This window comes from Vicugna pacos, chromosome 18 (assembly GCF_048564905.1).
Source record: "Vicugna pacos chromosome 18, VicPac4, whole genome shotgun sequence".
Classification (NCBI taxonomy): Eukaryota; Metazoa; Chordata; class Mammalia; order Artiodactyla; family Camelidae; genus Vicugna; species Vicugna pacos.
Window position 1 is genome coordinate 23,929,527 of NC_133004.1, and position 15,536 is coordinate 23,945,062.

The window sequence follows — 15,536 nt, forward strand, 5'->3', positions numbered from 1 at the left end:
TCCAAATATATAAAAACATTTAAAAATTAATCTTGTTAAAGGTGATAATTTCCCCTTCCCCCATGTTATCTATACTTCATTGCACCAAATAAACAAGGAAGACTCTGTTTAATCATCTGCACCAAGGAAAAAAAAAAAGACAAAAATTGCATTTTGACAAGTGCCAAATGTCAGAAATCACATCAAATCAGAATGTAATTATAGGCCTAATGTGGTACGTAACTAAGGCTCCCAACACTACAGTCCACAACCCCAGTGTGAAGTCCTAGCATCTTAAGGTCTCCCGTAGCTTGATTCTGCTGGACCAGAAGGCACAGGGCCATCACCTATGATAAACGAAGTGATGCAGTGCTTTCGGAAAAGTAGAAATGGGCAATAATTAAGGGTTTACTTCCGATTATTTCAGCAGTAGTCTGGTTCGGTCAGCCTGAGAAAGATTACATCCGTGGTTTTCATTTCTGAGTTGGGCCCAAATGGGTGAGCTGCTCCCACATGAACAGGTCAAGGGGGCACTTATTTCAGGATTTTGACTTAACTAGGTGCCACACAGCATATTTCATATGAGGCTCTTAAGAGTAGCATCTACGGGGTTTTCAGATATTAAACACAGAAATGAGTACAGTCTGTGCTTGTGCCAATTTAAAAGCTTTACCAGTATTTAAAAATATACATATATATATATAATATGGTCAGAAGAGTCTTTACAGTTACCCTTGATAGACAAGTCCTTTACCTTGTTTACAAACAGTATATAAAGGGAGAGATGGACTTGTGGCAGAGGTGAGTCACAGACAGTGTCGACGGCCCCGTCACAACTCGAGCGGACACAGTCCTTACGTCTCCAGGGGATGTGGCAGTTGGGGACAGCAGGAGAGGGCTTCTGACACTCTTATTTACAATCCCACCGAAACCCATTCTCCTTCAGGCTGAATACAATCCAGCTGTATATTGCAACCTGATTAAACTAAACACCAAGGAAAACAGATGGCAAAGAATGCTGTCTCTCTCCTCTGCAGCAGGACAACGGAGGACCCGGAGAGTTCTAGAGAAAGCTGTCTTACCAAAAAGTTATTATGTGCAACCTAGTAACTTCTTACACTTACATTTAGAAAGACAAGGACAAGTGTTTCAAGTGGCAGGCACTTGAAATTCTAAGTGTTCTTTGTGAATAAAAAGTGTTTATGGTAAACGGGGGAAAAATGGTCTTACTACCACCATTGGGTAGACAGAAACAAGTTACTGATCTACATACCCTTAAAATTAGACAACTGCCCTCCCACAAGCCTGGCTTTCAGGCACATATTTGTGCAAAAATCCCAGTTAAGCACAAATAACGGTAATTTCTCTTGTATTAGCATGTGGCACAGTTCACATTTTCAGAATAAATTCATCTTCCCTGAAACAATATTCAGTACAGTCTCCAAGCAAACACTGAATTTTATCTCAGGCTCTCAGGCTCTTCTACCTGTGGCTTGTCATCGTCCGGGCGCTGGGCCCTGCTCTGGGGGGCGGCGGGCTGCTCCGCTCCCGCAGGGGCGAGCTGCTCAGGGCTGTCAGCCTCCGGGGCGTCAGGCCCACCGGGCAGGTGCTCCGCCTTCTCTAAGTCTTCGATGTGACTGACTGAGCTGGTCTCACTCACAGCATCTGAGCCTCTTAGGGATCTTTTAAAAGGCTTCTGGCCTAGAGAAAGATCAACGCACAGCACTGAACGCTCAGATAGGACACTTCTGCAACAGACGCTGTGTGCTGTCAGCACCGCTCTATTCAATTACAGCTGCTTCAGCAGAAAGCCCTGGGATTATGGGCTCGGAAGCATTTAAGTGATGATGCTAACGCGACCTCAGCACGAGAGACTTGCGAGGTAACCCCGGTCAGGAAGAGCCCAGGGTGGGGAAAACCGGGTTAAACAGACGCCGGCTCTCCAGGCCCTAACTTTGCCCTTGGAGGGCTATGGAGGCGCGTCTCCAAGGCTCTGGAACAGTTACAGGGACAGTGATTGCTGCTCTTACATGAAGGGAAATAGGACTTAGGGTTCAAGAACCAAGAAAACGAATGCAGGCAGTAGTACCAAACGGGGGAAGGCTGTTACATGACGCAGAGGTCTGTTTTCCCAAGAGAAATACAACCAGTCGTTTCCAGTGTTAATGAACTCAGACATGGAGAGGTCACGTACCTGGAAGCCTCTGCTTAGTGCGGGTGCCTGAGGGGGTCTGAGGCGGCGTCACTCCCGTGCCTTGTGCTTTGTAGACATATGTGTGTTCCGTGGACTCCAGGGAGCCTGCCGGGAAGAGAGGGGGCGGGTGTGGAAGCTCCTGCCACAGGCTGCCCTGTTCCCTCACGAGCTTCCTGCCGGAGACTCCGGGTCCCCTGACCCGTGCCGGGAACTGGAGGGAGCCACCTCGCAGCTGTGCTCCCGGGTCCCGGCCCTGCCGGGTGTTTCATCCTCGTCTCCCCAGGTATCCTGTGAAAACAGCCAGCCAGCAGTGTGGCCAGGCGGGCCTGCAGAGCCAGGCCCAAGGGGGAAATGTCCTTTAGCAACAAGGGACCGGCGCCTCTTTGCTAAAGGCTGAGGCGTGGCAAGCTGAAAGCCGGACTATCTCCTGCTGTCACAGGACCCTGTCATCATTTCCTGGGGAAGGGGCCACAGGAAAGGAGAAGCCTGTGGTTCCATATCATCTTCCTCAAATCCCACCAGCTGGCAATACTTGCTGGTTGCCTGGTTTGAAATAAAATGTCCCAGTGCTAGTCTTTTACTTTCCTCTTGCAAAAGCAGCCCTCGGCTGGGGGCAAAATACGCATGAGGACTACAACAGTAACACTGAACCAAAATGTCCAAGACACACTGCCCTGAGGATCAGAACAGCTGGGTGCGCGCCCTGGGCTCCGGGTGGGGCACGGGGGAGTCTGCTGTGGGCGCTGCGTGTCTGCTTTCGGGCTGTCGCCGCTGTTGGGGCAGGAGAGGGAGGACGACAGAGTCTCGGGGCAGATAAGTCTCGTCTCCGCACACAGATTCCTGGCACAGGGCCCAGTGATAGAGCCCGGGACAACCAGCGTGGGATCCCAGGGCCTCTGGTCCAAGCTCTCACGGCGAAAGAGACCCAGGAGGAAGTCAGTCCTACCTGCTGTTAAGTTAAACGTTCTTCCCTTTTGTGAAGCTTGCACTGGAGAAAACCAGTTCAGCACGGATCCCACTACAGGGATCTGCCGTAACGCCCCCTGCAAAACACAACCACTGCTCAGGACCACTTGCCGAGACGCCAGCCTGGCGCCAGCTGGGGAGCCCAGCCCAGAGCCTCACCTCTTCCCGAAGTCGCTCCTCGTTTGCCTTCTGCAGCTGAGCCTGAGCTTCCTGAATTCCTTTCCGAACCACTTCTGTCATGTTTTCCAGAAGCTGTGTTAAGACCAAGAAAGGCATCACTTGTCTAAGCTTCTTGCTGGGGGCCTGGAACTGTTAACACGACACTGGGGACATTTTTCAAAAGTCTGTTGGCACATGGAATTCTGCACTTTTAAATGTAGTTCAAAAACAGACAATCAAATAGAAGAGGACCAAATGCTGAAGGAGGCCTCGGCAGATGAACCTCAGTGACCGGCTTCCTTTGCCAGGGAGCACAAGTAACTGCCCCCATAATCTGAATGTCTTATCAACAGAAAGCAGACACATGCTCAACACTGGGGCAAACGGAGTCAGGAGTGACACAGGCAGGTCTGGAAGAAACGCCAGGAAGCCCACTCAAGAACGAATCAAGCTGGGTCGTAGGCTCATTTTGAATTCCCTTCTCTTTCCCACTCTATGGCCAAAAGTGAATCTCATGGTCTGGGGGCATGTCATGTCTCTTCTTTGCTTCAGTCCCTCTTCTGAGTGATTTCTAGCGACTCAAATACCTGGTGTGGAGAGCATCCCTTAAGCCTCACAGCCTGGTCCTCCATCCCACCCAGCCAAGAGAAGCAGGCCTGCTACCAGTGGAAAGTTCCGTCATGAGAAGCATCTACCTCCTTCAGCCTGAGGACCAGCTCCAATCGGGAGCTCTTCCCTGGCCTTGCAGGGCAGAGGTGCGTGCATCTTCCTAACCGCTCAGCCTCCCCTAACTTCCGTCCACAGCCCTGACTACCCTCACCTGCTTATACGTGTCTCTTGCCCCTGCTGGCTTGTGGGTTCACTGAGGGCAGCGACAAATCCACCTGGCCCTCCTGCCCAGCACAATGCCAACCTCCCAGGAAGCCTTGAAAAACCTCTCTGGAAAGAACGAGCGAACAGGCACTGCTCAGGGTAGCGTGGAGCCCAGCCAGCTGCCTAGGGGAAACCCAGGAAAGGGCTGAGGCCCTGACAAGTCTTACAGACCCTCGAGTTTTCCTCAATCTCTCGGGCCGTGACTGCGATGGTCTCCACTAGTTCGGAAACATCTATGTCATCACTGGCCATGCCAATGTAAATGCAGCTCTTCACACTTCTGTACTCAGGGCCTGCGGGAAGAAACAATGGACCAACCTGGCTCCCAAGTCCACGAGCCGGCCCCGGGCCCGCTCCCTGTACGGCAGCCCAGGCACGCAGGAGCCTCCCCGGGCGGGGCGAGGAGACGGGGCAAGAGGGGCCGCATGGGGGAGGGAGCTCTGGGGCCCCGGGGAGAACGCAGCTACCTAAGAGACCCCACCTCCCTGCAGTCAGTTGGGACACGGCCTTTCAAGCTCACAGTCAGCTTAAAGGAGTAATTACCCATTTTAAATGTAAGGTCAGATTCCAGTTCGTTTAACTTTTTCAGGAGTCCAGCATGGATTTTCTCCCCTTCTGGATCTAATTTCAAACTGCTTTTATCATCATTAGCATGTTCATACCTATAAACAGCATCAAACAACAGGACTTCAATCTAAAAGATCAAATGTCTCTTCAGACCCGGGACGACAGGAGTAGAAGCTGCTGGAGGGTACCAGAGCGTGCACTGAGACCAAGGGGCAGAGGCGCCGCTCGAGGGTCTGGAGACCAAAACCTTTCAAGGGTATCCTAACGAAAGCCCAAGCCCCCAGGCCCACGTAATGCGAACGCAGAGGCCACGTCGGGGGTCCTGCCATTTGCAGGAGGAACGGGAGACTTTCTGCACCCTGAGGGTGCGGAAAGCACCGCAGGAGGGAGCTCGCACGGAGTCAGGGCGGAGAGTTTGCTCCCACCGCGAACCGGGTTCTTAGTGACCTGCAGTGCCCCGCACACGTGGAGCGCCACCACGTGGCAGCGGGACACCCTGTGCAGTCCTCCTAGTAACTTCCACGTTCGCACAGAAAGAACACACAGCGACTCGGACTTCACTGCGTACACGCCGGGCCGCTGTGCTGCTGCTCTGGGCTCTTGGAAATGCCCAGAACATCCAGGTGAACTTTCATCAAACACGCACTGTGACTACACATATTCATCCTACATTTTTAGCTGCTTCACGAAATGACCCACCCATGGTCTTCCTACTGTACCTGACAACCCCTATTCCAGGCCAGTTAGGGTCATCGACGTATAAGAGACCTGCCGTTGCCATCACCTCCTGCTTGAACTCCTCTCGCAGCTGGAATGTGCACGTCAGGACCGGCAGCTTGCTCTGGATGCAGGCTACGAGCTGATCCACATCCTCTCCCCGAGTTCCTAAAACTGAAAACGTTCACAGGACGTTAGGGAAATGCTTAAGGAATGGCTGAAAACGAGAAGGCAGTGTGCCTACTTGCACTGTCAGAAAGTCAACAGCCCTGGGTACATCCAATTAGCTGGAGCGGAGGAGTGAAAAAAAAAAAAAAAGTCACTAAACCCAGATAATGAAGAATCAGGTGTTAAAAATTCATACAGCTGGCTGCTCAGGTGTAGACACAATTTTTTCTTACACAGAAGACAGAATTAGCCCCTCTGATTTAATACATAATAAAACTCTACGTAGAAATCAGATTCTTTTCATAGAAAGACTCTGCTTAAGTTATAAACATCGTATCACAGGTTAGAAACAGAGGCAACCGCACAGTCCTCACTCTACAGTAACGTCATGGAGAAAAAGAGGGGTTTTAGGGGGCTGGGGCGGCAGGATGGGCAGCGTGGTGATGACGACAGGACCAAGTTGGCTCTGAAGGTCGGAGCCGGAGCGGCCTCAGGGTTCAGGGCTCTGAGTCTTGACCACAGGACTGCGCCATCACTTCTGTTCATTCCAACGCTGTCTGCGGTCTCACTAGGCCTCACTACGTGCTGCCTGGGGTGTCCACAGCCAGCTTTTCCAATTTTAGAGGCCGAGCCTGTGGGGCTGGGCCCCCTGCACAGCAGGAGCAGAGACCCCTGGAAGGTCCGGGGGCCACCGGCCATCTTCACGAGGGCTCTTCTTTGCAGGACAGTTGCCTGCACTTCTCTACTTTGATGCCTTTGAGAAAGAATCTTTCCAAAAATGCTGAAAACGCCTCATGAAAAGCCATCAAACATTTTCTGAACATGTTTAAATCATCTCAGAAAAAAGCAATATCAAATTTTTAATGCATCTCTTTTCAGCTGATTTTTAGGCGCCTCCTTGGTGACATGCCAAGCATTTTCACACACGTGGTCTGAGCTGAACCTTCATGTCACTGCCGTGAGCTGGTGGGGACAGGTCTGCAGAGAAGAAACTTGCTCCAGGCTCCTTAGGTATGAAATGGCTGGGAGGGACAAGGACCCTCAGGACTTTGTCATCAAAGTCCACGTACCTTCAGCTATGCTGCTCTCTGAAACGTCCACAGCGGCCGCTCTCCACCTTCACTGCCTACTTGATGCCGGGGCCCCATTCCATGCAGACTCAGTAAGCCAGAATCCCTGCAGGTGGGGCCCAGGCACTGGGAGGTTTCAAAGCTCCACAAGGGCTTCTAATGTGCAGTCCGGACTGAGAACCACTGAACAGAAGACGAAGGGTCACCAGATGTGAAATGCAGGAATTCAGGTGATCTCAGAAGTCTTTCAGAGAAGTCGCACTGGAATGCTATTCGACCTGACCTTGGCCCAAGGGAAAAGGAAAAGCCTCTCGGGAGAGAGCAGAGCGTCACAAGGGAAAGTGACCAGCCCCACAGCCTGGACTGTGACAGACAGGTCACTGGTGTCTCAGAACAAAGTTAAGGGCAACCATGGAGACAGCTTACCTGCCGCTGTCATCAGAGGGCTGAACCGCAGGCACGTGCCCTCGACCTCCAGATCCACGACCGTGAGGCCACTCGCCGGCACCAGCTGCTTCAGCTCTTCTCCCAGCTGCAAGGGGAGGGGCGGAATGAACACACTCCCCCAGGAGGGGACCGAGTGTCCCTGGACCTGCCCTCGCCCACTCAGCCCAGACCCAAGAGGCTCATTTCCTTCAGTCTTTGATTTTCTTTGAATGCTTCTGGCAACTTCGGTAAATTTTACATTTTTTTTTTACTAAAAAATAAAGTTCACTGTAGGAAAATCCAGGAAATACTGGTAAACTAAAATAAAATAAAAATTACCCACAGTATACCTCTGAGAAACACCCACTGTTGACGTATTATTCCCCATCTTGTGTGTGTGTGTGTGTGTGTGTGTGTGTGTGTGTTTTCTGTTGTCTTCAAACATGACACTCTCTATGCTGTGCACTAACCTGCATTTTAGAAAATAATTTACCATGGCCGCTTCCTTTCTGCTGTAAAAAGGCAGCTACATGGTTTATAGTGGCTCTTCTGACATCACTGCACGGATGTAGCACAACCTATTCACCAAACCCCTCGGCTGGGCATGTCTGATGTTTCACTAGGATTGACACTGCTGTGGTTAACATCTTTGCACTATTCAAAATATTCTTTACACTCAAATCCTGAAGGTATAACGTCAGTGTCAAAAGGCAGCCACAGCACGCCTCTGCTCCGCATCACCAGACTGCGGAGGTGCGCGGGGTCTGACTCCTGTGCCTTGTGGCATCAGTCACCACAGACGCTCAGCCGAGCTCCAAAGCGGCCGCACCGCAGGCCACGCTCCGCGTGTTGCGGTGCAGCCTCACAGAGCAGCGCGGAGACCCGGGGAGCAGTGCTGACAGCACCCGCCAGGAGTCCTGCGGTGCGTGAGGCGGCGGTCTGCTTCTGAAGCCCAGGACGGAGCCCCGGGCCCTCATGGGGGGCTCCTCCTGGGGGTTTCTGATTCCCCAGCCACGACCACGTGCGTCCTCATCATCCGGGTGGAGGAGAAAGCACAGCACAGCTGTTCTTACCCAGCGGTTCAGCGCATCACAGGAGTGCCTCTCCCGGCCGACTGCCGAAGGGGCCACGCTGGGCACCGGGGCGGCTTTCAGTCCCGGATCTGCCACAAAACACGGAAAGAGGATTCACCTCCCAGAAACACGGCTGACCAAAACACACACCCTCCAACCCGCTTCACTCTGCTCCCAACATCAACCCAAGAGAAAAGTCCCAAATGCTACAGAAATCAGAAGTGTATCTCACAATGAATGGATGAACAACATGTGGTCCGTGCATATGACGGAGTATCACACAGATGTATGAAGCAAAGTCTGTCACGTGCTCAACACTGACGACATTAAACTAAACGAAATCAGCCTGCCACAAAAAGACAAACGCTGCATGGTTCTGCTTATGTGATGTAACCAAGTAGTCACATTTCTAGAGATAGAAAGTAGAATGGTGGGTGCCTGGGGCTGGGAGTGACGGGGGTCAGTGTTTAATGGGCATGGAGTTTCAGTTTTGCAAGGTTGAACTCTGGAGAGCTGCTGTACAACTCTGGGGAGAGACCTAACCCTCCTGAAGTGACACTTAAAACGGTTATGGTAGTAAGTTTGTGCTTTTTTTAACTACATTCAAAATATTTAAAAAATGTGTATCTTACAGAGGATTTAAAGTTTTCACCTTTTATTCTTATGAAAAATATAACACCTATACATTCACACAAACAGAATTAATTTGATTTAAAAAGTTTTTCTTTCAAGGAATTTTGAGAAGAAATCAAAGTGTAAAAAACTAAGTTACCAACTAGGCTGCAAGCACTGTGCACCGTGCAAGGGAAATCAAAGAGCCCAGAGGCCGGCTGGGCTTCCCAACACAATTACCCTCCTTTCTCCGCGTGGTCTAGATGCCTGCTCATGCCAGGCGCCGTGCTAGGCACATGGCTAAGATAAAGGCAGACGCGGTTTCTGTCATGTTGGTGTTTACAGTCTACTGAAGAAACAGCACAAAGGAAGAAATGAAATCCCCCTATGTTGCTGTTAGCACCATGAAAGAGCAGGGGGGTCACTCTGGTACTGCGTGAGGGGGTCACGGCTGGTGGGACAGACTGGGAAGGCCTCTGTGAGGAGGTGGATACTGTGGAGACCTGAATGGTGAGAAGGAGCCAGAAGAAGAGTGAGAGGAACAGCCAGAGCAGAGGTCTTGTGCTGGGAAAGAGCGGAGTGTTCTAGAAACCCCGAGAAGACCAGTCTGGCTGAAGCACAGTGAGCAAGAGGGAAAGGGACCTAAGAGGGAGTCAGAGGAAGGCTAGAACCCTCATCCCCCCTCACCCTAGCCTGGACCTTATCCATGTGGAAGAGTAAGACACCACAGGCTTCTGGGACAGCATGTGGAGAACGGGCTGGGACGGGGTGTGCGGAATGTATCGAAGTGAGAGGTCCGGTGAGAGGGGACTGGCTGCCCCGGACTAGGCAGCGGGCACCGGGGACAGCGTTTAAAAGCAGAGACTCCTGGATCCAACCCACTGAATCAAAGTGTCTAGAAGCAGGACCCCCAACTTGATTTACAAGGGACTTGCTGCCCTTCATTCCAGCACTAGTCCAGGGCCTGGAGTTTGGAAACTGCTGTCAATCACAGGAAACTATCAGTCAAATGTTAATAAGGCAAACAGGTCTGGAGTTTGGTGAACATTATAAAACTTTTTTTGAAATGATGGCAAGTTTAGCAACAAAAACATTTTGGGGTATCTATTTAACTTGAAATAGTTTAAAATTCAAAGCCCTTAAACCCAAAGAGAAAAATGACCCTCTTTTTAAAATCACCTACCCGAGCCTGGTAATTCCTGGAAAAATCTGAACACCACCACTGGAGAAGTGAGCTCATCTTCCACCTGAAAAATGCAATCTGTGGATTACCAAGTAACAGGAAATCCCAAACCCCTAGAAAACGAAACAGTGAGCTCAAAAACTAGGCTACGTATGCTTTACTTGCTCAATAAACACAAAAAGTTCAAAGCTTAATTTCAGTTGCTAGAGAAACAAAAATCAAGGGTTTGGTAAAATTCTTAGAAATAATTATAAGCCTGTCCCGAGAATAGATGGCTGAAATACCTTATCTGACACTGACACACTGAAAATGAAAAAGCAGGAGGAAACGTGCATAATTACAGATAAACATGGGTCTGACATGAAAGACCAAAGACGACAAGGAAGGAGTAAGCTAGAATCAGTGTTGAGAGTCAGAATTTTTAAGAATCCAGAAATGTTGCTACCACAAGCAGGGCTGACTGGAACTTCTTCTACTCATAAAAAGGAACAAGTACTTGCCCCTCACCTTGTAAAACTCTCCGAACAGGATGCAAGTCCTGCTGGCAATGTGGATAATCACAGTCTAGAATTGCATCTGTGTATTTTCTAAAATCACTGACGCGGTACTTATATTTGGGACAGGCATCTGACAACTGACTTCACTGACAGACTTCGTAACATGAAGAAAGACATCCCTGCATTAAGATAAGCCAGCAGTGGGCTCACGCCCCCCACTGAGCACACGGACAGTCGGCCATCAGCTTCACCGTGGGGTCAGGACACAAAGGGAGCGGCAACACCCTTGACAGACTGTGGCATCTGAAGTGGGCCTGGGGTGGGGGGAGTGGGGGTGACTCAGCACGTGACAATGCCAGTGCTACAGCTCTAGTCTTCCAGTCTGTTTCCCAAGGCTCTGCATGTGGTGCCTCGCTCGTAGGGCCACAGCTGGACGTGCTGCCGGGAAAGATGGAAGTCGCAACCCAAGATCTTCTCTATTCAGCTTTTCAAGGGAGCAATGGATGTGATTCATGATCAAGGAAGACGTGCATTCAAATCTGCCCAGTATTTATTGAGCCAATTCCTGTGCTTTCATCTCGATTATCTCTTTTACTTTTCACATAAACAAATAAACCTACTACCTTTAAAGTTAGAGGGGTTTAGTATGTATGGAGAACGGAATAAGCCCAAGAAGGAACTGGGAACAGTGACAAAATTCTACACCCACCCCCCTGTTCTCAGGTAGGATAAGGCAGGATGACTTGAGTGCCAAGACTTCTACAGTCTTCTGTTTCTTATTTCTTTGAGCTCAGTGGTCTCAAATGTCAGTGTGTGTAAGAAGTGCTGTACAGGGTCATATATGTAGAATTCTGGTTCTGGCAACATGGTGGACCAAGCTAACACTGACGTCATCAACTCTAAAAACCTGAAATGCTTGATTAAATATAACCAACAACGAAGAGAAGTTCAAATCACTGCTAGGCTCACAAAGAAGGCGAATCCAGAAAGGAGAGAAAACAGAAAGAATATTAGGACGCTGCGCTCATGGGCTGGGGGGAGGGGAGCACACATGGGACCTGGCACTTGGCTTTAATGTCTGAGGTCTTGGGTTTTTAAGCCCACGTGAGGGATAGTGCTGAGTTTACATACAGCTAGGGCCCTTGAAAAACACTCCTTATGAAAAGACAGAGAGAAAAACTCAACCCACTCATCAGTAAGAAAGCTTAACTCTACCTAAGGCTCTGTAGAGAGAGAAAAGAATTCTCTCCTGAGAAATCAAAACGTCAGGTGTGCACCGCACCCGGGCTCGATGTCCTCTGTGGTGTTAAGACTCCTGAAGTTGTGAAGCCAACATAACAAACAGAACTAGGCCAGTCACACAAGAAAAAAAATATCTAGCTCCTAACAGAAAAATATCTACACACACAGGGAGCAGGAGTCAGCAGACGCAGCTAAGAGGATGATCTGTGGCCCCAAGAACCGAGACACTGAAACAACCATCGGAAACAGACCACCGTAACTGTGCTAAGCAGAGGGCCAGAAACCTTTTTTTCTTTTAAGATAATTTTAAAAGAGAGAATAACTTGAAAAAGAACTGAAGAGAGTATCCTGAAATGGAAGAGAGGTCACCGAAAGGAAAAATGCTGTGAATGGGTGAAACAGCACATCAGATGCAGCTTAAGGGGAAACTACTGAACTCAGAGAAGGATGTGAAGGGATGAATGCCCTAGAAGGCAGCAGAGATGGAGAGATAGATGTGTCCAAGAGACCGATGGAAGATGGAATGACAAGGTTCCATTTGCAGCTAACTGGTGTTCCAGAACATACGACTAGAGAAAGAGGCCATATTTGAAAAACTGAATTTTTAGCATTGAATTAAAAAAAAAAAACAGGAAAAGAATCCTCACATTAAATAAAGACAAGTCCCAAGCAGGATTTAAAAAAAAAAGTCTTCGTGTGGATAAATCATGGTGGAAGTGGCAGAACACTATAAAGCCCAAGAAAGCCTTCAAAGTCAGCACAGATGTAAACACGGAACCATGTTCACTGCCCCACGGAGGCATTTGGGATTTTCAGGCACAAGGGTGACAATGGTGAGTTTCCCCTTATATGCTGACTTTAGAGGGTAATCCACGTGCTGGGTGAGAGTCCAGGAAAACAACGGCCTTTTCAGAACGCAGCTGCAGACGAGACCTGAATTGGTGCAGCGGTAAAGCAGGGCACGAGCACCACCCCCGGTCCTCCAAGAGGCCTCGGAGCTGGTGGTGGTGAGCGGGCGAGAGGGCATGTGTTTCTGGGACGAGAGGAGCTCCTGAAGGGCTGTCCAGATGGGAGGGAAGCAGCCCTGGGGGCTTGGAGGAGGAGTTACTGCGCAGCAGAGAAGCTGTTCTCGGGTTCAAGTCCTGGCTTTGGCCCAGACTAGTTACGAGACTCTGGACACACAACTAATCTGAGCAACAGAAATGCAGATAGAAACCCTGGCCTAGAGACTTCCTGTGAGGATTCGTGGGTCAGTATCTCTGAAAGCTGTGGCGAGGAGCAAAAAGACATTTAATAATTACTTATATTTTATGGCGCCCTGCAATCTTCACCTTGCTTTCCCATACATTATCTCATATGCCCTCCATAACAAGCCACAGGGGCAGGATGAATTAATTTCTCCTGTAACTGACCTGAGATAGGATGGCCACTGGTTATGAATACAGGATGTGGAGTGTCCATCCCAGCCTCCTAGCTGTGCAGCCTGGGCGCTCACCTCACCTGTCTGTGCCTTACTTTCCTCACCAGTGAAAGGGAACAACCACTGCGTCCAACTCAGATTCGATGTATTTATTCACACTTGAATGCCTACTCTACGCCAAGTACGCTTGGCATAGGACGTAAAACTGTGAAAAAACAGACAAAAGTCCCTGCCTTTACAAGCCTTCTACAGGGAAAAACAGACAATGAACAGATATGTAACATGATTTTAGGTAGTAGTAAGTGCAATGAAGAAAAAAAAAACCCAGAGCAAGAGAGTGATGGGTGGTGGTGGGTAGTCAGGGACGGCCCCTCTGAAGAGGTGATCATTTGAACTCAGATCTAAAGGATAAGAAACCAGTAATGAGAAGAATTAGGGGAACAGTATTTCCAGGTAGAGGGAACAGCATGTACAAAGGAGACTTGTGAGGGTTAAATGAAATAACGTATATAAGGGATTTAAGACCACGTATGGGACACGGCAAGCATTTTACAAACAGCAGATGTGATGGTGGTGGTGATGACAACAGATTACTGGCAGGCCACAATGCCTCACAGTGTCTGCCAGTAACTGCATCCCTACTGAGAAGAGCAGCCATGGCAGGGTTAGGCCTGGTTCCTACGTGGCCTTACAAAGATGTTCCAAACCAACTGGTGATTAATTAGCACCATCAGATTCTCCTGACTGAAGGAGAATGAGGAAGGACAGGACGTGAGGAGGAGCCCGAGCAGGCTGAGCAAGGGAGGGACGGGAAGTACACAGGCCCAGCACTGCCTCGATCCCTCCCGGCGTGCTCATTCCAGTCTAAAAATTTCTGTTTGCAGTCAAAGGAGTCCAACCAGCACACCTCACTGACAGCTGAGCTCACAGGCTTATGGAGGGCAGAGAGTGAGTCAGTGTCACAGGGCCCCCGTGGTACTGCTGAAACTGGAACCCAAGTCTCCTGACTTACTCACCCCGCTGCTTCTCCAGCAGGCCACTCTCCTCTTCCAAGCTTGGACTTGAGTTTCAACTCAGGCCAACTGAATAGCTCCAAGCTTCTACTCAGAAGGCAATGCAGAGCAGCCCCCATTCACAGCTGCTTAAACCAAACCATGTACGAAAGTGGAAATAACCTGTACTCACATGAGCCCCAAATAAACTCAAACATTAGTTTTAAACTTGACTGTACCCTGCAGAACTGTCAAAGAAACACCAGCGACCCTGTTTAAATTAGAATTGACCTATACATTTTCTGAAATTCTAAAATGAAGCAAAACATGAAAACATTCAAATCTGAACTAATACTTGATTATCAGCCCCCTAAATCCTCACTTCCTTGTCTAGTTACTGGCCTTAGGGTGCAATCTCTGACAGATGCTGGTATCTTTCAGGAAGACACCAGGGCAAGAGAAGCAGGGCCATCTGCTTTTCTCTGCCTTATTCCCCTTCCTACAAATGACTACTCTGGTGTCAGAGGGTTTCAGAAAGAGTAGCCCAAAGCGCTCTATGAGACAAAATGATTTTTCACTTCGGGAAGATGGGTGTTCTAAAAATCCTTGGGCAGGTGAAGTCAATGATGTTTGTTACCTCTTCATGCAATTCTGAATTTTAACAGAATAAAAACTGCAAATGGATTTTATGAAAAGCACTGCAGGTGTTCAAACAGTGTATGAGGCAAATTTCTAGGCTTTCTGCTAACTGTATAATTAAGCCATCAGTACCCACATGATTCTCTCCTAAACAATGTGGTTTTTCTGGAGCTGCCACAATTCCACTGACAGGCATAAAATCTGGAGAAAATCATTCTATGCTGCTAAAGTTAAAAGTTATTTACTTTTAAAACAGATCAAATTATATACTATACCAAGATTTTGATGTGGTTCACTTTCTTCAAATTTTCTTGCAATCGTTGACTCTGCAAATGACAAAAAAATAGCTTATGTAATTTCATTAGACAGACACAGTATATTAAGAAGCAGTTTTCATGAGGGTCTTTGCAGGTCTGCAAACAAGAATCTCACGCAGATAAAGTAAAGCTATCTGCGACTCAGTGATTTCTAAGTTCAGCTGCCAATTTTGACATTTCAACATCTGCAAATGTTCCCCAATCTTTCAGTTATACGTTACATTCAGTGGTTCAGAAGAGCTTTCTCTGATGAGACATATGTGAATTTGTCACACCAGCAATACAGGTCATTCATTCAAAACCTACTGAGTGCAAGGCAACAAAAGCAAAATTGAACAAGTGGGATGACATCAAACTAAACAGCTTCTGCACAGCAAAGGAAAGGATCAACAAAACACAAAGGCAACCTTGGAATGGGAAAACATACATGCAAACTATTCAC

At 48.8% G+C, this 15,536-nt stretch overlaps 1 protein-coding gene across 1 annotated transcript in view; it reads right to left on the reverse strand.

The window, feature by feature from the left end:
• Positions 1–1,331: 1,331 nt before the first annotated feature.
• Positions 1,332–15,536, reverse strand: part of PDXDC1 (pyridoxal dependent decarboxylase domain containing 1) — a 43,892-nt gene continuing 29,687 nt past the window's right edge. Inside the window, exons 13-23 of the mRNA XM_072942661.1 lie at positions 15,053–15,103; positions 9,988–10,051; positions 8,193–8,281; positions 7,120–7,225; positions 5,458–5,629; positions 4,715–4,833; positions 4,343–4,464; positions 3,299–3,391; positions 3,120–3,216; positions 2,174–2,278; positions 1,332–1,680 (exon numbers count right to left, since the gene is read on the reverse strand). Coding sequence (XP_072798762.1) covers positions 1,439–1,680; positions 2,174–2,278; positions 3,120–3,216; positions 3,299–3,391; positions 4,343–4,464; positions 4,715–4,833; positions 5,458–5,629; positions 7,120–7,225; positions 8,193–8,281; positions 9,988–10,051; positions 15,053–15,103 — 1,260 coding nt within the window. The 3' untranslated portion in view covers positions 1,332–1,438. The remainder of the gene's footprint in view (positions 1,681–2,173; positions 2,279–3,119; positions 3,217–3,298; positions 3,392–4,342; positions 4,465–4,714; positions 4,834–5,457; positions 5,630–7,119; positions 7,226–8,192; positions 8,282–9,987; positions 10,052–15,052; positions 15,104–15,536) is intronic.